At 47.5% G+C, this 23,213-nt stretch overlaps 1 protein-coding gene across 1 annotated transcript in view; it reads left to right on the forward strand.

The window, feature by feature from the left end:
- COL3A1 (collagen type III alpha 1 chain) overlaps positions 1–23,213 on the forward strand; it is a 101,987-nt gene that overhangs the window by 52,699 nt on the left and 26,075 nt on the right. Inside the window, exons 6-15 of the mRNA XM_083154255.1 lie at positions 5,765–5,818; positions 8,125–8,178; positions 10,695–10,748; positions 16,561–16,614; positions 17,092–17,145; positions 18,574–18,627; positions 19,779–19,823; positions 19,964–20,017; positions 21,521–21,565; positions 21,860–21,913. Coding sequence (XP_083010381.1) covers positions 5,765–5,818; positions 8,125–8,178; positions 10,695–10,748; positions 16,561–16,614; positions 17,092–17,145; positions 18,574–18,627; positions 19,779–19,823; positions 19,964–20,017; positions 21,521–21,565; positions 21,860–21,913 — 522 coding nt within the window. The remainder of the gene's footprint in view (positions 1–5,764; positions 5,819–8,124; positions 8,179–10,694; positions 10,749–16,560; positions 16,615–17,091; positions 17,146–18,573; positions 18,628–19,778; positions 19,824–19,963; positions 20,018–21,520; positions 21,566–21,859; positions 21,914–23,213) is intronic.

The following is a 23,213-nucleotide window of genomic DNA, read 5'->3' on the forward strand; positions in this document are numbered from 1 at the left end:
CCACCTGGTTACAGTGTACCCCCTATCCACATACACCACCTGGTTACAGTGTACCCCTTTCACACATACACCACCTGGTTACAGTGCACCCCCTACCCACATACACCACCTGGTTACAGTGTACCCCCTACCCACATACACCACCTGGTTACAGTGTACCCCCTACCCACATACACCACCTGGTTACAGTGCACCCCCTACCCACATACACCACCTGGTTACAGTGCACCCCCTACCCATATACACCACCTGGTTACAGTGTACCCCCTATCCACATACACCACCTGGTTACAGTGTAACCCCTACCCACGCACACCACCTGGTTACAGTGCACCCCCTACCCACATACACCACCTGGTTACAGTGCACCCCCTACCCACATACTCCACCTGGTTACAGTGTACCCCCTACCCACATACACCACCTGGTTACAGTGTACCCCCTACCCACATACACCACCTGGTTACAGTGTACCCCCTACCCACATACACCACCTGGTTACAGTGCACCCCCTACCCACATACACCACCTGGTTACAGTGTACCCCCTACCCACATACACAACCTGGTTACAGTGTAACCGCCACCCACATACACCACCTGGTTACAGTTTACCCCCTACCCACATACACCACCTGGTTACAGTGTACCCCCTACCCACATACACCACCTGGTTACAGTGCACCCCCTACCCACATACACCACCTGGTTACAGTGTAACCCCTACCCACATACACCACCTGGTTACAGTGTACCCCCTACCCACATACACCACCTGGTCATGGGCGGATTTAGGCGTGATGGCACCCCTAGGCACAACAATAACGGCTGCCCCCCCCCCCCCCACCTAATTGTATTATTTTTATTGATTACTTATATGCCCTCATTTGATAATATCCAATTTAATGGATTATTTAAAACAAAGCCACTAACTGACTTTTTGTAAAAATTATGTATACATATTTACTATATAGGACAATTTATAGGGGCAGTATCTGCATGTCCTATCCATTTACACTCTATTCAAGATGGAATATGGTACAGTACAGTGTATATTTTACAGTTACTGGTACATTTCAGGCTGACAGTACTATCACAAGCATCCAAGTGCCGCCCCCAAACATGTGCCGCCCCTAGGCACGTGCCTCACGTGCCTAATGGGAAATTCGGCACTGCACCTGGTTACAGTGTACCCCCTATCCACATACACCACCTGGTTACAGTGTAACCCCTACCCACATACACCACCTGGTTACAGTGCACCCCCTACCCACATACACCACCTGGTTACAGTGTACCCCCTACCCACATACACCACCTGGTTACAGTGTAACCCCTACCCACATACACCACCTGGTTACAGTTTACCCCCTACCCACATACACCACCTGGTTACAGTGTACCGCCTACCCACATACACCACCTGGTTACAGTGTACCCCCTACCCACATACACCACCTGGTTACAGTGTAACCCCTACCCACATACACCACCTGGTTACAGTGCACCCCCTACCCACATACACCACCTGGTTACAGTGCACCCCCTACCCACATACACCACCTGGTTACAGTGTACCCCCTACCCACATACACCACCTGGTTACAGTGTACCCCCTACCCACACACACCACCTGGTTACAGTTTACCCCCTACCCACACACACCACCTGGTTACAGTGCACCCCCTACCCACATACACCACCTGGTTACAGTGTACCCCCTACCCACATACACCTCCTGGTTACAGTGTAACCCCTACCCACACACACCACCTGGTTACAGTGTACCCCCTATCCACACACACCACCTGGTTACAGTGTACCCCCTATCCAGATACACCACCTGGTTACAGTGCACCCCCTACCCACACACACCACCTGGTTACAGTGTACCCCCTATCCAGATACACCACCTGGTTACAGTGTAACCCCTACCCACATACACCACCTGGTTACAGTGTACCCCCTACCCACATACACCACCTGGTTACAGTGTAACCCCTACCCACATACACCACCTGGTTACAGTGCACCCCCTACCCACATACACCACCTGGTTACAGTGCACCCCCTACCCACATACACCACCTGGTTACAGTGTACCCCCTACCCACATACACCACCTGGTTACAGTGTACCCCCTACCCACACACACCACCTGGTTACAGTTTACCCCCTACCCACACACACCACCTGGTTACAGTGCACCCCCTACCCACATACACCACCTGGTTACAGTGTACCCCCTACCCACATACACCTCCTGGTTACAGTGTAACCCCTACCCACACACACCACCTGGTTACAGTGTACCCCCTATCCACACACACCACCTGGTTACAGTGTACCCCCTATCCAGATACACCACCTGGTTACAGTGTAACCCCTACCCACATACACCACCTGGTTACAGTGTACCCCCTACCCACATACACCACCTGGTTACAGTGTAACCCCTACCCACATACACCACCTGGTTACAGTGCACCCCCTACCCACATACACCACCTGGTTACAGTGTACCCCCTACCCACATACACCACCTGGTTACAGTGCACCCCCTACCCACATACACCACCTGGTTACAGTGTACCCCCTACCCACATACACCACCTGATTACAGTGTAACCCCTACCCACATACACCACCTGGTTACAGTGTACCCCCTACTCACACACACCACCTGGTTACAGTGTACCCCCTACCCACATACACCACCTGGTTACAGTGTACCCCCTACCCACACACACCACCTGGTTACAGTGTACCCCCTACCCACATACACCACCTGGTTACAGTGTACCCCCTTCCACACACACCACCTGGTTACAGTGTACCCCCTACTCACATACACCACTGCCTCCACCGTTCTGCGCAAGGGGGCTTCTCCACATGCACGCCCCTGACACGCCCATGACACACCCACAACACTGCCTCTTTTTGCATTTACTCTTGGTTACCAGCCAGTCAGTCTCCACCAATATTCACGATGATCAAAATGGTTATCAGAGGTACTAGCGATGTAGTTCACAATGGCGTACACATTCCCAGGCGCAGTTGGCGCATTCAGTAATGGTTTCCAAGGATATTTCACCACGCACAATAGCAAAACATCGGCATTGAGTACAATTCACAATCAGGACCACAGTGTGCGCATCTAATTAATGGTTAAATCATATACAGTATGACATTATCGGTCCTATATTCTCTTAGTATGTGACTAAAACAAATATCTGTATTAATGTCGACTCATATCCCAAGTTGTGATTCGTTGCATGAGACATGCGCCTGTAACCATCACTTTCCATTATATGTTGTATTAATGACATTTATCCCCCACTAATTCACTCACCAGATCCAGTGTGGAAGCGACAGATTGCTAACACCCCATCCCTAACAGAAATCATTATGTCTGGCTGATTTACATTCTATCCAATCACAGCTTCTGTGTCTGTCATGTGACGTGGACTGCGCTAACTAACAGGAATCATCGAGTTCTAATTACTAAGACATGTGGATAATGGTTCCCAAACCTGCAGAGATGAATCCACTGTTGCATTGTTTGTCAACTTCAGTCCTCAAATGGCCAGTCCGCCATGCAATACTGAGATGATTGTAAAGTGGGGAGCAGATGTGATTCATAGCAAATATATTCCTCCACCTTATTATTATAGATTATTTATTTGGTGCCACAAGGGTTCTGCAGCACCTGACAATTCATAGATGAGCAAAGAACAATACAGGAAAGATTGTGATTTACAGTACAAATGGAAATTAGGACAAGTACGTGGTAAATATAAGACAGTTGCAGCAGCGGCCACTGACACAATTATAACAGTGGCAGAGATATATTCTAAGAAACGCACATGAGGAGAGAGGGCCCTGCTCCTTAGAGATTACATTCACCTGCTCAAGGAGACTTGTCTACAATAAAGGGGGGGGGGGGGGTGGGTATCCAACCCATTTCATCTCCTAAGGTTTGTACACACACATCGATTTTCTTTCGATTCGATTTTGATTTGCTTTCGATTTCCCCAATTCCACCCCCTTTCGATTTGGCCTTTGCTTTCCATTCAGTTTCTCATTCGATCTGCACTTTTGCCTTCGATTTCGATGTGCAATCAAGGGGATGCGGTTAATATGCCGACGGTCGGAATCCCGGCGGTCGAAATACCAACGATGGAATCCTGACCGCCGCAATGCCGGCACTTTGTTCCTCTATGGGTGTCCACAATACACATAGAGGGAGAATAAAATAGTGTAGCGAGCGTAGCGATGCACCAGGCCCGCTGCGTGGCGAGCGTAGAGAGACCGTATGAGGGGTGCGATCCACGGCCCCCCTTGTCGGCATTGCGGCGGTCGGGATTCCGGCGTAGGTATTTCAACCGGCGGGGTTCTGATCACCGGCATTACATACTGGACCCGATTCAAGGCACAGTGTAAACATTCAATTTACTGGATGGAATTCGATATTTCCTTGCCTGCACAGTCTGTTTTTCTCTTCGATGTAGAGAAATCAATACGGAACAAAAGCGTTTTAAAAACCTTTGATTCGATTTTGCTTTCATGAGCAAAATCGAACCGAAAACATGTAAAAATCGATGTGTATGTACACCCCTTTAGTACCCCCCTTAAGTACACCCCTTCAGAGTTAGAGGGGATCAAGTACTCCTGCTGCAATTTTTGGAATTTTGAAGCTGGATTTACTCCGCGTCTTTATGCTACTGAGAAGGGGACGTAGCCGGTATTTCTGGCCATTTACATGTAACCGAACACATCACTGTAATGACAAAGTGCCAATAATCTGCTATAATAAGATTAACTGTATTGCTGCTAAAACAATCCTAAAAAGTGTCCAGATTACAAATGAGTATTTACCCATCATTTATTATCAGGCATGGACGGGCTTACAGTCACTGTATGTGATGCGATTATATGTCTCGGATGTTGGCATCACATGTCCTATAGAGGGCAGGAGAACAGGAGTCTCCTGATGGGCACTGGTCGCCATGGCACCATAACGACCTGCCGGCTAATTGTTCCACTATTGGGGTTTGAATGCGAATTCGCATCCTTGAGAGTGAACCAGATCCCGCCTTGCGTGCACCGGCCCACCATTGAGTACAGCGGCCCACCATTGGGTACAGCGGCCCACCAGTTTGCACTGGCTGCGATTGGATGTTTTACATAAACATCCATTCGTAGCCTGCCAGGTAACACCCACATCCTTCGATGGTCGGCGACTAACGAATGATGTGGAATGTGCACGCAGATCTAAAGTTGCTCAGAGCAACCTTAGATCTGCGTGCGCATTCGGAGAAACATGCACAGAAATGCGCAGAGCGAAAACATCAGCCTCGTGCGAATGCGCACAGCCTTGCAAACGGACCAGAATAATGTCCCTAATTACAGCACTTTGGGTGAGATTTAATAGGATGAGAGATTCAGAAAGTGAGAGATTTGGGAAGAAATCTCCAGGGTTTTTTTAAAGCGGCAATCATTTACACTTCACAATCAAACTGCATTTGAAGTGTAAATGATTGCCGCTTTAAAAAAACTGGATATTTCTTCCCAAATCTCTCACTTTCTGAATCTCTCATCCTATTAAATCTCACCCTTTGTATTCAATGGACGATTAACTGTTCTTAGAAACAAGATGCACAATCCCCACAGGATGTAACGTTATAATTGGTCTTAATGAATACTGTTATCGTGGTGCCTAGTGGAGAAACATTGATAAGAATCATTTTGTTCTTTCTACCTAGGGACTGCCAGGACCAGCCGGTCCTCCCGGACCTGCCGGAGCTGCTGGCCACCCAGTGAGTATTACCTACAGAGAAATGTTATTTTCATTTCAACTGGATTTTTCTTTCTTTTTTGTTTTGTTTACTGTACATAGGGCCTGATTCAGGAGTTTGCGCTATTGTGCGAAAATCCCTAATTATCAATGCGCAAATGCTCAAACTGTGGTTGCATCCAGGAAAAATGCGACCGCAGGGGGCAGTGACGGGACTGTGACAGTTGGCTGGGAGCGGTTTGGACGATGCATGCATGTCCGGACTGTTCTCGAGGACGTTGACGGCAGCCGCTGCGAGCCGAAATGAGGCGGCTTTGCACCTGCAATCGAAGCAGGCTGCGTGCAGTAGCGCACCCAGGGGGGGGGGGGGGGTTCCGAGTACCCAGAAACCCCCCCTGTTGAAGCAAGTAAAAAATGTTGCTGCTGGAGCATCGTGGTCATAGCTCCGCCCACTTTCCAGATTAGGCTCCAAAAATTTAAATAAAGGGTTAAAATAAACATAACTTTTTTCCATTTCCTGGTTTTACTCCCCTAAATCCATTACCAACCTTGGACAGTATACGGTCAGAAGGTCGACACTATTAAGGTCGATATACATTGAGTCGACTACTGATGGTCAACATGCCTAAGGTCGACAGGGCCAAAAGGAGCCGACATGTGCCAACAGGTGGTATTTCATGCCCTACCATCCACAAACCCATGTCGACCTTTTGACTGTTGACCTTCACAGTGTCGACCTACTGCTTGTGTCGACCTTTTGACCCAGTCATCTTTAGGCATGTCAACATTTTGTCTTTGTTAAAATAAGGCTTGTCTACCTTCAGTGGTCAACCATAATTTGGCCGACCCAATGACCCATACCCCCCTGAACCTCTCAGCCTGGTCTGGTATTTAGACATTTGGGGAACACTGGCGCGTGATCCCATGATTTTCTATTAACAAGCACTAGCTGGAGGCTCGTGCTGTAGGAGTTGGACCCACCGCAAGGGGTGACCCTGCCATACAGCACACTAGCCCAAATCTGCCCAGCCCCAGGGCAATTCCCTGCGCACCTGATTGCGGTGGGTCACTGCAGGGTTAATGTGGAAAAAATAGGCCGACAGCAGGGACACTAAAAGGGATAGGCTTGCTGGTACCTGTTGTCCGACACTAGAATGTGTATATACTTTGGGAGGATTATTTATTTAATTGATTATTTATATATTAAGGTGAGTTAGTTTATTATGGTGACTGCTGGGCCCCCTGTATTTGTATTTACTAGAGTATGTGGTAATAGGTCACTGCACCCCAACCTGGAAAGTGTGGGTGCTGTTTGCACCCCATTCTTAGGAATGGAGAGTGCGGTGGTACATCTGTATCTCTATATGTGTGGGTTAATTTTTAATTAACCTCTGTTAACATGCCCATACATGCACCAATATCTGTGCTGTGCGTTTTGTACTTTATTTGTGCCGTGCGATTTTGGCACTTGTAGGGGGATGCAATGCGATGTACTGCACTTTGCGGGTGCGATGCGGTAAGATGCGGTTTTAGCCCCTTTTTTTTTTTTTAAGTTAATAGGTACTAATGGACATCGCATCGCATGTACTCCTGTACTGATGCGATGCGATGCAATGAAGCACAAAAAGTACTGCCTGCAGATACTTTTTGTGCTTTACAATATTGTACCTGCGGGGACGCGCCTCGCTTCCCCGCAGGTACACGGCGCGATTATCGCACATGCAATGCGTTTTGTACTTTAAAAGTACAAAACGCATGCGATAATTGCAGTGTGTATGGGCACCTTCACTGTGATCATAGCTTTCTCATGCACCCTAGATAAGCTCATTCATCTGAAACCTGTGACAGCTGCCCCTTTAATACTAATTCAGGTGTGTTAGGTGACTGTCTCACCTTTAAAAGCCATAAGGTAGTTGGCAGGTGAGCTTTCAAACAAGAAAAACACACATTAATTTTAGCTATGATGTGTAAGCAGTGGCCAGGTTCTTGAGAGACCAGTTGTTAGTGTAGGACTTGCAGTGAAATGGGGTCCCTTGGCGATGGGCTGCAAGCTTAAATGCATTGTTAAATTCATGAACTAAAACCCCATTATTTATTTATCTGATTATTTGTACATTAAGCTGAGTTAGCTTATTATGGTGAGTGCTGGGCCCCCTGTATTTTCACTTTGGGAGGAGCTACAGTTTAGGGGGCGTGGCATGCATGACAGGGAGGGCTGGACTAGGGGTAGCCAAGGTGTGGGGTGGCGCTGGTCAGGAATTCACATACAATGATTTTTTCCCTTCACTGTAATATTTACTCTAAAGCTATTTTATTTTTTCCCCACAGGGAAGTCAGGGTTATCAAGGATCTCCTGGTGAACCCGGACAGCCCGGATCTCCTGTAAGTACCTATAATGACATCTGCTCAATGAGTATTATGGATTGGATCAGTACAGTCCTATGTGACATACCTCCCAACACTGACCCATATGGAGGAGGGACGCTTCGTGCGGCAGAGGCACGCGTGCAAAATTATGGGCGCGTTGCCTCACGGCAATAGGTCCCTATAATCCACTGCTGGAAGGGAGGTCCCTATAATCCACTGCTGGAAGGGAGGTCCCTATAATCCACTGCTGGAAGGGAGGTCCCTATAGTCCGCTGCTGGAAGGGAGGTCCCTATAATCCACTGCTGGAAGGGAAATCCCTATAATCCGCTGCTGGAAGGGAGGTCCCTATAATCCACTGCTGGAAGGGAGGTCCCTATAGTCCACTGCTGGAAGGGAGGTCCCTATAATCCACTGCTGGAAGGGAGGTCCCTATAATCCACTGCTGGAAGGGAGGTCCCTATAATCCACTGCTGGAAGGGAGGTCCCTATAATCCACTGCTGGAAGGGAGGTCCCTATAGTCCGCTGCTGGAAGGGAGGTCCCTATAATCCGCTGCTGGAAGGGAGGTCCCTATAGTCCACTGCTGGAAGGGAGGTCCCTATAATCCACTGCTGAAAGGGAGGTCCCTATAATCCACTGCTGGAAGGGAGGTCCCTATAGTCCACTGCTGGAAGGGAGGTCCCTATAATCCACTGCTGGAAGGGAGGTCCCTATAATTCACTGCTGGAAGGGAGGTCCCTATAATCCACTGCTGGAAGGGAAGTCCCTATAATCCACTGCTGGAAGGGGGATCCCTATAATCCACTGCTGGAAGCGGGATCCCTATAATCCACTGCTGGAAGGGAGGTCCCTATAATCCACTGCTGGAAGGGAGGTCCCTATAATCCACTGCTGGAAGGGAGGTCTCTATAATCCACTGCTGGAAGGGGGATCCCTATAATCCACTGCTGGAAGGGAGGTCCCTATAATCCACTGCTGGAAGGGAGGTCCCTATAATCCACTGCTGGAAGGGAGGTCCCTATAATCCACTGCTGGAAGGAAGGTCCCTATAATCCACTGCTGGAAGGGGGATCCCTATAGTCCACTGCTGGAAGGGAGGTCCCTATAATCCACTGCTGGAAGGGAGGTCCCTATAGTCCACTGCTGGAAGGGAGGTCCCTATAGTCCACTGCTGGAAGGGAGGTCCCTATAATCCACTGCTGGAAGGGAAATCCCTATAATCCGCTGCTGGAAGGGAGGTCCCCATAATCCACTGCTGGAAGGGAGGTCCCTATAGTCCACTGCTGGAAGGGAGGTCCCTATAATCCACTGCTGGAAGGGAGGTCCCCATAATCCACTGCTGGAAGGGAGGTCCCTATAATGCACTGCTGGAAGGGAGGTCCCTATAATTCACTGCTGGAAGGGAAATCCCTATAATCCGCTGCTGGAAGGGAGGTCCCTATAATCCACTGCTGGAAGGGAGGTCCCTATAGTCCACTGCTGGAAGGGAGGTCCCTATAATCCACTGCTGGAAGGGAAATCCCTATAATCCACTGCTGGAAGGGAAATCCCTATAATCCGCTGCTGGAAGGGAGGTCCCTATAATCCACTGCTGGAAGGGAGGTCCCTATAGTCCACTGCTGGAAGGGAGGTCCCTATAATCCACTGCTGGAAGGGAAATCCCTATAATCCACTGCTGGAAGGGGGATCCCTATAATCCACTGCTGGAAGGGGGAGCCCTATAATCCACTGCTGGAAGGGAGGTCCCTATAATCCACTGCTGGAAGGGAGGTCCCTATTATCCACTGCTGGAAGGGAGGTCCCTATAGTCCACTGCTGGAAGGGAGGTCCCTATAGTCCACTGCTGGAAGGGAAGTCCCTATAATCACAGTTGGTGAAATCAGGGCCGCCATTTGGGCAGGGTCTGTGGGTACAGCAGGGTTGCCTACCCTCCCAGAATGGCCGGGAGGGTCCCGGAAATCGGGTCCCCCTCCCGGCCCCCCCAGAAAGGGGGACAACCCTCCGGCATTGCCCTTCATCACCGGCGGACACCCCCACTCGGTGGGGGGTCCCCGGGTTAAATGACGTGATCGCGGCTTTTTAGCCCCGCCCTCTGCCCTGCAATGCCTGAAATACAGGCATAGCACGGTGGGGGCGGGGCTAAAATGATGAGATCACTATGAACATGCCCCTAATAGGACAGCCAGCCCTGTGGCTCCGCCCCCGAACCACCCCCTATACCCTCCCGGAGATGGCCCCCCTGCTTTACTGAGCTGGCTGCCCTCTCCTGGAGAGGGCAGCCAAAAAGTCGGCAACTATGGGGTACAGCTGTCCCGGGCCCGGCCTCTCTGGGAGAAAGAAGGGCCTGGGCCCACTGCTCCCCCCCTCCTCTGTGCTGTGCTGCCTGCGCTGCTAAGTTGGTGAACAAAGCCCTGCTCCTGGAGCACAGGCTTCTTTACCTCAGTTCGCACGTTTTCTATTCATTGTTAGATTAACCATTTCCAACACGCTGCATTGTATTTATTATTGCTATGTTTTATTTTTATTTGTAGGGACCTTCAGGCCCCCCAGGACCCCTAGGCCCCGCCGGTCACCCCGGAAAAGACGTAAGTACATTTCCCTTACATCTGTCAGCTGCTTGTCATTGTAAAGCCCATACACACTAGGTGGTAGTGTAAACAATATCGCTCAGAAATGGTCTTCTGAGCAATAGCTTTCACAATATAATCTAGAGCTGGGATAGCCAACGCCAGTCCTCGAGAGCTACCAACACTTAACGTTTTCCAGGTCTCCTCACAGAATCACAAGTGAAGTAATTAGCTCCACACGTGGATTTTCTATAATGTGTCAGTCAGTAATGAGTGCACCTGTGACCCAGCTAGATGATCTAGAAAATGTGAACTGTTGGTAGCTCTCGAGGACTCGAGTTGGCTATCACTGCACTAGGGGATACAGTCATTTGGTCTACAGCATGATGGTAGTCAGTCATTAGTTCGACACCATTAGGTCGACATGGGAAAAGGTCGACATAAGAAAAGGCCGACATGTCATTAGTTCGACAGGTCATTAGTTTGTGTTTAGGCCGACAGTCAAAAAGTCGACATGGGGTTTTTCACTTTTTTTAGCCAACATGTCCCGACAGGCGGTATTTCATGCCCTACCATCCACTAGGGCATGGTGGGAGAATAAAATAGTGTGCCGAGCGTAGCGAGGCACCGTGCCCGACGCGTAGCAAGCGCAGCGAGCGATGTAAGGGGATGCGGTGCACTTTAAGCTGTGTCCATGTCGACTGTGTTGACATTCAGGTAAAAAAAACAGTGAAAACCCCATGTCGACCTTTTCACTGTCGACCTAGACATTGTAGAACTAATAACCGGTGGAACTAACGAACTGTCAAACTTATGACCTTTCGATCTAGAACCATGTGGACCTTTTCTCATGTCGACCTAGACCCATGTCTACCTAATGGTCTTGACCTAATGACTGTCGACCATCATGCTGTAGACCAAATGATCCCCACCCTGCTCTAGTGTGTATACTCAATATCATTAATGATGTGCGCTCCAGCGCATGGCCAATGATCATTACTGTCTTCTGAACGTGCCGGTCAATATGATGATATAGCCAAATGACCCGCGTGTTAAGCAGGCCCCTGTGACGTACAGCGGGACTTCACTCTAGCGGGCGGTGGCTTAAGTGAACTCTGGCTGTTGACATTTCGCAGACATACGTTCAGGTCAAATCAGGTTAACTCTATAGGCCCCGGCCAGTGTCAGGTAGTGTGTTGGCACTTTTACATACAGTATACAGCAACAACAAGCATACACTATGTAAAATTATGTATGCACTATGTATGCTCTTGTAAAATAAAAGATGGTACTTGTTTCCTAGCATGGCGCCCCCGATGTCCATCGTAGGGCATCTGGTCGCATTGCATGTTAAATGCACCCCCACGCCACCCCCACTATCAACGCAAACCTGAAGCACAAACCCGAAGCGTGGCGAGCCCGCGAGGGGCGGTGGTACGCGTCCTCCGACCTTTTCATACCCCCACTATCCACGTCGGCGTGGAGTTGATTTAGATGCGTACCGGGTAGCACCCACCATCTACATTATACAGCATACCTCCCGTCAGCTGCCCACCCCCGACAGGCATCATCTCACCCACGTAGCCATGGGAACGTCCAGCGTTATCATGGGGACTCCCATAAAACGCTGGGCAGTCCCTTGGGCAACACCCATCCTGCCGCTGTCCGCCCCCGGCCCACCCCAATCCCTAAGAACGGCTCAGCAACTATGCAAAGGGGACCTGTACAAGTGCATAAAAGACCATGCACAGTCCCCAAACCATTGGAACGGGCCGACTGCCCCCCATTGTCTCAAGACACTGAGTCATGTGTCCAACTCACTTCAACGTACCTTTCTGCCCATGACTAGGGCGAACCCGATGGGCATCCGGTGTCAGTTTCAATAAAGTGAAATAATGAGAACCTAGGATTACAGAAATGTCCATCCATTTATAGAGAAAGGTGTCATAGAGATTAATATATATGGCACTGACTATACTGCTCTGCTATGGCACAAACCAGCCATCGATAGTCACAAACTTAACTTCAGTCTAACCGTAACTCTAACTATACACTCCAGCCAAACCTTAACTGAAGCCTAACCCTATCCTTAACTGCAACCTATCCTTAACTGCAACCTAACCTTAACTGAAGCCTAACCCTATCCTTAAGTGCAACCTATCCTTAACTACAGCCTAACTTTAACTGCAGCCTAACCCTATCCTTAACTGCAACCTATCCTTAACTGCAACCTAACCTTAACTGCAGCCTATCCCTATCCTTAACTGCAACCTAACCTTAACTGCAGCCTATCCCTATCCTTAACTGCAACCTAACCTTGACTCCAGCCTAACCTTAACTGCAGCCTATCCCTATCCTTAACTGCAACCTAACCTTAACTGCAGCCTAACCCTATCCTTGAGTGCAACCTAACCTTAACTGCAGCCTATCTCTATCCTTAACTGCAACCTCACCGTAACTGCAGCCTATCCCTATCCTTAACTGCAACCTAACCTTAACTGCAACTAACCTTAACTGCAGCCAAACCTTAACTGCAGCCTAACCCTATCCTTAACTGCAACCTAACCTTAACTGCAGCCTAACCCTAACCTTAACTGCAACTAACCTTAACTGCAACGTAACCTTAACTGCAGCCTAACCCTAACCTTAACTGCAACCTAACCTTAATTCCAGCCTAACCTTAACTGCAGCCTAACCCTATCCTTAAGTGCAACCTAACCTTAACTACAGCCTCTTTAACTGCAGCCTAACCCTAACCTTAACTGCAACCTAATGTTAACTCCAGCCTAACATTAACTGCAGCCTATCCCTATCCTTAACTGCAACCTAACCTTAACTGCAGCCTAACCCTATCATTAATTGCAACCTAACCTTAACTGCAGTTACAGTAGGGTTAGGCTGCAATTACAGTAGGGTGGGGCTGCAGTTACAGTAGGGTGGGGCTGCAGTTACAGTAGGGTGGGGCTGCAGTTACAGTAGGGTTAGGCTGCAGTTACAGTAGGGTTAGGCTGCAGTTATAGTAGGGTGGGGCTGCAGTTACAGTAGGGTTGGGCTGCAGTTACAGTAGGGTGGGGCTGCAGTTACAATAGGGTTGGGCTGCAGTTACAGTAGGGTTAGGCTGCAGTTACAGTAGGGTGGGGCTGCAGTTACAGTAGGGTTGGGCTGCATTTACAGTAGGGTGGGGCTGCAGTTACAGTAGGGTGGGGCTGCAGTTACAGTAGGGTTAGGTTGCAGTTACAGTAGGGTGGGGCTGCAGTTACAGTAGGGTTAGGCTGCATTTACAGTAGGGTGGGGCTGCAGTTACAGTAGGGTGGGGCTGCAGTTACAGTAGGGTTAGGTGGCAGTTACAGTAGGGTGGGGCTGCAGTTACAGTAGGGTTAGGTTGCAGTTACAGTAGGGTGGGGCTGCAGTTACAGTAGGGTTAGGCTGCAGTTACTGTAGGGTGGGGCTGCAGTTACAGTAGGGTTAGGCTGCAGTTACAGTAGGGTGGGGCTGCAGTTACAGTAGGGTGGGGCTGCAGTTACAGTAGGGTTAGGTTGCAGTTACAGTAGGGTGGGGCTGCAGTTACAGTAGGGTTAGGCTGCATTTACAGTAGGTTGGGGCTGCAGTTACAGTAGGCTGGGGCTGCAGTAACAGTAGGGTTAGGTTGCAGTTACAGTAGGGTGGGGCTGCAGTTACAGTAGGGTGGGGCTGAAGTTACAGTAGGGTTAGGTTGCAGTTACAGTAGGGTTAGGCTGCATTTACAGTAGGGTGGGGCTGCAGTTACAGTAGGGTTAAGCTGCATTTACAGTAGGGTGGGGCTGCAGTTACAGTAGATTGGGGCTGCAGTTACAGTAGGGTTAGGTTGCAGTTACAGTAGGGTGGGGCTGCAGTTACAGTAGGGTGGGGCTGCAGTTACAGTAGGGTTAGGTTGCAGTTACAGTAGGGTGGGGCTGCAGTTACAGTAGGGTTAGGCTGCATTTACAGTAGGGTGGGGCTGCAGTTACAGTAGGTTAGGCTGCAGTTACAGTAGGGTTAGGTTGCAGTTACAGTAGGGTGGGGCTGCAGTTACAGTAGGGTGGGGCTGCAGTTACAGTAGGGTTAGGTTGCAGTTACAGTAGGGTGGGGCTGCAGTTACAGTAGGGTTAGGTTGCAGTTACAGTAGGGTGGGGCTGAAGTTACAGTAGGGTGGGGCTGCAGTTACAGTAGGGTTAGGCTGCAGTTACAGTAGGGTGGGGCTGCAGTTACAGTAGGGTTAGGCTGCATTTACAGTAGGGTGGGGCTGCAGTTACAGTAGGTTGGGGCTGCAGTTACAGTAGGGTTAGGTTGCAGTTACAGTAGGGTGGGGCTGCAGTTACAGTAGGGTGGGGCTGCAGTTACAGTAGGTTGGGGCTGCAGTTACAGTAGGGTGGGGCTGCAGTTACAGTAGGGTTAGGTTGCAGTTACAGTAGGGTGGGGCTGCAGTTACAGTAGGGTTAGGCTGCATTTACAGTAGGGTGGGGCTGCAGTTACAGTAGGTTAGGCTGCAGTTACAGTAGGGTTAGGTTGCAGTTACAGTAGGGTGGGGCTGCAGTTACAGTAGGGTGGGGCTGCAGTTACAGTAGGGTTAGGTTGCAGTTACAGTAGGGTGGGGCTGCAGTTACAGTAGGGTTAGGTTGCAGTTACAGTAGGGTGGGGCTGAAGTTACAGTAGGGTGGGGCTGCAGTTACAGTAGGGTTAGGCTGCAGTTACAGTAGGGTGGGGCTGCAGTTACAGTAGGGTTAGGCTGCATTTACAGTAGGGTGGGGCTGCAGTTACAGTAGGTTGGGGCTGCAGTTACAGTAGGGTTAGGTTGCAGTTACAGTAGGGTGGGGCTGCAGTTACAGTAGGGTGGGGCTGCAGTTACAGTAGGGTGGGGCTGCAGTTACAGTAGGGTGGGGCTGCAGTTACAGTAGGTTGGGGCTGCAGTTACTGTAGGGTTAGGTTGCAGTTACAGTAGGGAGGGGCTGCAGTTACAGTAGGGTTAGGCTGCAGTTACAGTAGGGTTAGGCTGCATTTACAGTAGGGTGGGGCTGCAGTTACAGTAGGGTTAGGCTGCAGTTACAGTAGGGTTAGGTTGCAGTTACAGTAGGGTGGGGCTGCAGTTACAGTAGGGTTAGGCTGCAGTTACAGTAGGGTTAGGTTGCAGTAACAGTAGGGTGGGGCTGCAGTTACAGTAGGGTGGGGCTGCAGTTACAGTAGGGTGGGGCTGCAGTTACAGTTGGGTTAGGTTAACACTACAGATACAATAGTAGGTACAGTATAGGCAATAAATTAGGATTAGATGCAGGGTAAATACTTGTTGCTTCTGCATGTTGCCTATAAATGCCGGGCACCTTTATTTTTAGATTTGAGCAACTCGCGGCACACAGCTCATCATTGTTATATCTGCTCCACCTGTAGTGCAACATCCTTTAGTCCAGGTGCACTTACTGTATTTGCACCTTAGAACCAGTCTCTATAGTTCCATGTGGCACAGTATGATACACAATAATCAATGAACTTCAGGCAGAAGATATTCTCTATCCTGAACCACCAGCAGAATTTTAAAGTGTGTGACATTCAGTCATTAATAACTTTAATAACATTAATAACCAGCAGGTGGCAGTGTAGACTTGCAGTTTAGTTTTCACTATGATAATGCAATTTCTGTATTTTACTTACAGTACTTTCAAATGATGGGTCACATCTTGTAATAGTTTATTCTATACCCTGCAGGTTGCAATAAGTAATAAGTGAACACAGAGTCATCACAGCGAGATAATCATGCAATCATTGCACCTAGGATACAGTTCTTTTTGATAAATTAATGAATAAAGGTTTATTTTTTTAGGGAGACCCTGGCCGTCCTGGCAGACCTGGTGAACGTGGGCTGATTGGTCCAGCTGTAAGTATGATATAGCCGATGATATAGCCGAATAGAAGCAGTTTATAATTCAAATGGCAAAGTTGTAAAGACAAACATATCATATATATATATATATATATATATATATATATATATATACTTTCTGCATGCCCATGGTGTGTCCGGCATACACCTGTCTCCCTGCCCATGGTGTGCCCGGCATACACCTCTCTGTGGTGGGTTCCCAGAACTGACAAACCACCATGTCCCCTACCCCCTTTATGTTATATTATGTAACTCTGCCAATTGTAAAGCACAACGGCATATGCTGCGCTATATAAGAAACTGTAAATAAATAATTACATATATATATTACATACACACATAATTTATTTTTGGGATCTGGTCTTCCTACCGGATGATATTAGATAAACTAGTTGAGCTAATCTGTAATCTTTTCGCCCCCCGCCATTGTTACCCATTGTAGAGTTATATAATGAAGGTGTTATTTTATAGGGCAACAGAGGACCCCCCGGAATGTCCGGCTTTCCCGGTATGAAGGGCCACAGAGTAAGTGATGAATTCTAATGTTTTATGATATGTGTTCTAAGATGTAATAAAAGAGACTGCATGGACAAAGGCTTATTCCCCCTCTTATTTATACGACATCCGTACTATGGCCCTTATTCTGATCGGTGCGGATTTTTCCGCATGCGGTCGTACCGCCGATGGTTTTCGACTGCGCATGTGCAGAGGTCACTCTGCGCATGTGCAAGCGGTTTCGCCGTACGTATTCGCACAGGGGGCGGAGAGGGGCGTGAAGGGCTACTTAGCCTCATTACCCTATGAATACGCCCTGCGTTTCATGGGCGTTCCCATGCAAACGCAGGGCGTATGCATGGTAATGAAGCCGTGACGCATGTGTAGGGGGCGGGCATCTGACATCGCCGGATGTCAGCTGCCCGCCCCCATACATGATTTCATACGGACAAGTGTCCGTGTGGTCTAGGGTGGCGGGCGCTGGTGGAGCGTGCGGCCCTGCATTCGATGTTCGGCGACCATCGAATGCAGGGGCTGCTCCCAAGATGGAGGAGGCGTATCCCCGTCCACTTTCATGCGGACCGCCACATATCCGCGTACGGACGGAGGTGGCGATCCGTATGGAAGGCGGGGATTCGCCTGCACGGTCCTGGCCGCATATTTATGATCTGGCCGCACCGATCAGAATAAGGGCCTATGTGATGCATTGTGTACCCTATAGTACAATACGCTATCCATATTACACTACGCAACAGTTTAATTATATGGCCAAACTCAAGTCTGTTAATAAAACACAGCACTAGTAAATTGAAAATTAAAGTCCCTGTCATATCAGCCAGTGCTGTGCGAGGGTGTTAATGACGGGCTTGCTGAGTAGAGCGCACATAGAACCGTATGTTGTCAGACAGATATCCTGAGCTGTGTCTAGGGTTGGTGCACATGTGTGATGACTCGCATTTGGACAGAAGCAGCACAGTGAGGCCGAGGCGTGTTTGCATACAGATCCACATTGAGTTCCGCACATTCGGTGCGACTGTACTTGCAGCTATATTGTGGAAAACGCTGAATCAGCCCCTTTGTACTGCATTCTTGCAGGAGGATTTCATGTTATTTATGTGCACCACCTGTTTGCTGGATGGTTTCCTCACATAAACTCTGCCATTTAATATTGAAATGATATTTTAATGTAATATGTCAGAAGATGAATGTGCTGATTGTGTGGAAAGTAATCTCCTGGCATCCCGGGATTGGTTATGGACCTAGCTAAATGTATGGGTGATATCAGTCTCACCGTGATCAGAAAATCACAGTCACCATATGTGCTCCATAATGTGCTCAATAATGGGGCAAACACTAGAGGTGCGCTGACAGCCCTGGTGAAATGTGTTGTGCAACAATGCGTCTCGTTGTAGCCTAGAATATGATGATAATAATGATGATTATTTTCTTTTTTTGTAGGGCTTTGATGGAAAGGATGGTGCCAAGGGAGATTCCGGAGCTCCCGGCCTCAAGGTAATGACATATTAATCTATGTTTACGTCTATAATTAGATATGATGAGGAAGGATGTATTAGTGTCATCATTCTACCCAAATATTCAGTACAGTACTCTCCTTTAGTGAGCAGTGATGTCACTTATGTCATGTGACTACTTGTATGCTGTAGTATTGTTTGTGGTCAAAATCCTGGCAATTGGGATTCTGTCAGTTATAAAACTGACAGCGGGAACCCAGCGGACAGAATCCCGATAGAGCCCATCGGTATGTACATCTCTATGGGTGTTAAGGTGGCCATACATCAGAAAGATATTGTACGCAATCATACAATCTCAATTGATTGTAAGATGGATTGTATGCAGATTGTGTGCACATCTTGTGTACACAATCATACAATCTATCAGCAGATGGATTGTATGACTGATTGTATGATGGATTGTGAGTAGATTGTGTGTCCAAAAACCACTGCCCGGGATTTCAAGGGAAATTGTACACAATCATGAGCTCAATCGATCTTAAGATCGATCTTTCTGATGTATGGCCATCTTAAGGCTGCAGTGAGAAGAGTCGGTTAGGGTTAGGTTGTGGGAGTGGCCATTTTGGATTAGGCTGTAAGAGTGGAAAGGGTAAGGTTGGGCTGTACGAGGGGGTGGTTAGGGTTAGGCTGAAGGGGTGGGGGAGGTTGGGGCTAGGCTGCAGGGAGGTGGTTATGCTGCAGAAGGTTATGGTTAGGGGAAGGCTGCAGATGGGATGTTAGAGTTGGGCTGCGGGTGGGGGCACTTAAGAGCAGGCTACAGGAGGGTCGAATTAGTGTTAGGAATAGGTGTAGGGTTAAAATATCAATAGGGATTTGTTGGAGTTCTATATGTTGGGATCCTGTTGTTGATCTTCAGACTGTGGGAACCCCAACTGCTGGAATTTGGTACCTGACCCTACAGAGGTACAACACACCGCTAGACGAAGCCCATCTCAAACTAGATATTTGCTTTGTGTCAGACTGAGACTATCGATCCCTTTATATTATAATTCAGTCTGCAAATTCGGACCTCTATATGTCCTCAGAACTTATCGCTGGTCATTCTTCCCAAAGTATTTCTTCTGTGTTTGATGTGTCATTTACAGTCATGTCATTACTAATGTATTCATTGTTCCTTTTCTTCTGTATTAGGGAGAATCTGGCGCTGCTGGTGACAACGGATTACCCGGCGCACCGGTAAGGCATTTTGTTTGCCGCTTTAGACTGAAAGCTTCAGATACAGTTGCTGGGCAATAAAATAATATTCCATAGCTTCCTGTTTTCAGTAGGACGTTGATATGTTCTTTTGACATTAAACCTATTTGATTTATTTTCAGGGCCCAAGAGGACCATCTGGAGAGAGAGGCCGCAACGGAAGTCCCGGCAGCAATGTGAGTGACTGGACCTTACTTACTAATCACATTGGACAATAACTAAAAGTTTATGTAGGCCACGTTTTAGGCCACGTAATTATAATTTCTTATCAATAATAAATTAATATTTAGCGCTAGTAATAGGAAACATGTAGGGAATCCCTGACTGTGATGTGCTAATGAGATCATTACACTAAGTAAAGTGAGTGAGCAATCAGCCTTTCTGGGGAGGGATCCTGAGGCTGAAGATCCCTCTCTTCGCAATTTTCAGGGTGTGTACTCTATAGACTACAATGGGTACCAGGGTCATGATCTGGAAAGCTTTGCTATCTCACCATGTTGCAGCCCCATAGAAAAATATGCCATTGGAAATGAGGTCACCGCAGTAGATGTTGGGATTGATTACATTTTGCCGGTATCTACACAAAGTTTCCCACCCAAGTCTCTATAACTGTCCGGAAGAATCGCCATGTCATTTGGATGTATGTTCCATGTGTGCCCTGTTTTCCTGGGTCCACACCGTTTCCATTGAAACAGCATCTAAACAGTGGGAGGGCAGGTAACCGGCGGCAACCTACAGGGACCGGCAGCAGTGTCCAGGCACTGGCATGCAGTGGCCCTGATTCTAGTTTGTTCGGTCCCACACGCATTTGCTTGGGGACTGCTGTTTGTGCCCTGCGTATGCGCATAATCGGTTATGCACATTTGCAAGGCTTCTGTGCGAGCACCTTTGTCGACCTGCATTGTCGGCATGGCGCGAGCACAGGGGACGGTGAGGTGGACAGGGCAGTGGTGGTGCTCCAACATGTAAATGCCACATAGTGCATGGTGTTTTTGTTCCACTGACTTTTTTCAGCGAAGGGTGGGCAATTTTGGACCAGGATCAGGCCCAGTGTGCGGGGACCAGAGAGCGGGTGGCCAGGCAGTGTGCATGGACTGGTGAGCACTATGCAGTTTGCGGGGACCAGCGGGCAGCTGGGGAGCGGCCAGTTGCCCCTGCTCGGGTCAAAAATACCCTGGTAGGAGCTGTTTGCACAGCTCGTTACCCAGGAAAAAAAAAACACTAAAAACCCTTCTAGTGACCAGGGTAAGGTCCTGAGTCACTCTAGCCGGGATTTTTACCATTTTTACTGAAAAAAATCCAGAGTAGATGCACTTTAATGTGCAAAAAGCTGGGATTTTTAGGACAGTGGAAAGGGGGTAATATACTGTAGCACAAGCTGAGAGCCAATGAGCACAAATGACGGTCAACTGAGCAGAAGATTGAACAAAACTTGACATAGCACTTAAAGTAAATAAGCGCTAATGCACATAAAACAGTTTTGCTTTGCAAGTGAAGGGACCCTAAAATCTAGAGGTTTGACAAATAGAAAGCCCTGTACAGGCCGGTAATCCTAACACACATTCTTCTGAGTATCCCGCAAGGGAAAGATGAGGCTACATTGCTTTATGCTGTACAGTCATATTTCTTCCTCTATCTTGTAGAGTAAATTGTAAATCAATATCTTTCATTTATTTCAGGGTGCCCGCGGCAATGACGGAGCCCCCGGTCCTTCTGGTCAAGCTGTAAGAACTTTATACTTTTATTATGATTTATCTTAGTCTTGCGATTGAATTTTGTATTATACAGGTATATCATTTAATAGTAAATATTTGAAAGCATTTATTATTTTTCCAAGAATAAAAAAGTTCCATCAATTAAGCTTTTTTTAGAACATGAAATTGGTGCATTTTCTGCATTGTAAAAAAACAAAAGGAATTCACATAATCCAACATGGTAATATATACATAACTAACATGGCATATTTCATATTTAATGAGCTATTTAATCATTTTGTGGTGCTTCTTTTTTTCTTGTAGGGTCCTCCCGGTCCCCCAGGTAGCACAGGATTCCCTGGTGGTCCAGGTCCCAAGGTTCGTTTGTACTTTATACTTTGTTATTATTGTGTTTATTGAGTAAGTTATGGTCATATACATTTCTAATATCTCAAATTAGTTAGAGGAAATGAATGAATGCTTTATTGTAATGCTATTCAGAGGCAGCCCCCCCCCCCCATCCTTCTCAAATCCCCGGCATGCCGGGTGAGACCTCTGGTGCCCACACTACTCTACTTGTACATTGTAGTTGTGTATATTTCATTAATAACATAAATGGAGCGCTTGTAGGGAAGGGGTGCTGAGTGCTTAAAATGAAATACTAAAAAAATAAATGATAAAAAATGAATACAAATAAATACAAATAAAAATAAAATGAATAGTATAACAATAAGAAGAACATATGGAAAGAATGTAGAGAATAGAGATAGAGAGATAAGAAAATTGCCAATGAGTAATGTTTACAACCTCTTTTGTTCGGTTAGCAGTGGTGGGAGAGCGGCCCAATGTATTAGCCGTGTCAGCAGTAGGGGTGAGGGCGCTACCTGTTTAGACAATTGTGGATGATGCGTCTTCTCACAGCCGTCACTTTCAGTTTCACCGGAAATAGTCACAAGGGGTTGTAAATATTAGTTATTGCCAATTTTCTTATCTCTCGACATTACTTCTTCTTTCTCCAAATGGTGGTTAGGTCTAGGTAAGAAAAAAGGAAATTAAATCTAGCACTAGACCAAGAGTGACATTAGGAAGAACTATAGAAGGGTAATTAAAGTCTGACGTATAAAATCCTACACAACCAATGAATATACTGTTACCAGCCTATACTTGCAGTAACTGTATAAAGATTGGACAGAAATACGTTATCGAAGGAAGAGAGCTTTATCCTCTTCTAATGGCCAAATTCTTATTAGACAATATCTTTGTAGTAAAATATCTTTCATTACGTTTTGTAAGGGGATACTTGTTACCCTCTTATCTCTTGGGAACTGCATACCACACCAGTTACCGGGCAATATTTTTCAGGATAGTCTTTCAAATGAACTATAATAAATAGACAATACAGAAAGAGTTTTAATGTTGGTGGCGAACCAATATTTGATGAGTGTTGCCTGTTATCCAATGAACCTCAAGCATAGAGAAACATAACCACAGTAATTCTAGTATACTGTAACTGCAGATAAAGTAGGATATGAAGCATGAGGGTATCCCACAATTACTGTAAGTCCAGCTCTATGATCAGCCATAGTACAAAGAAGATCTAGACTCATCTATTTGCTGGAGGTTCCTCAGCACTTACACTAGAATCACACATCATAATTCCATGGCCAGTATCGGCCAA

Source organism: Crinia signifera, chromosome 7 (assembly GCF_055691185.1).
Source record: "Crinia signifera chromosome 7, ASM5569118v1, whole genome shotgun sequence".
Taxonomy (NCBI): domain Eukaryota; kingdom Metazoa; phylum Chordata; class Amphibia; order Anura; family Myobatrachidae; genus Crinia; species Crinia signifera.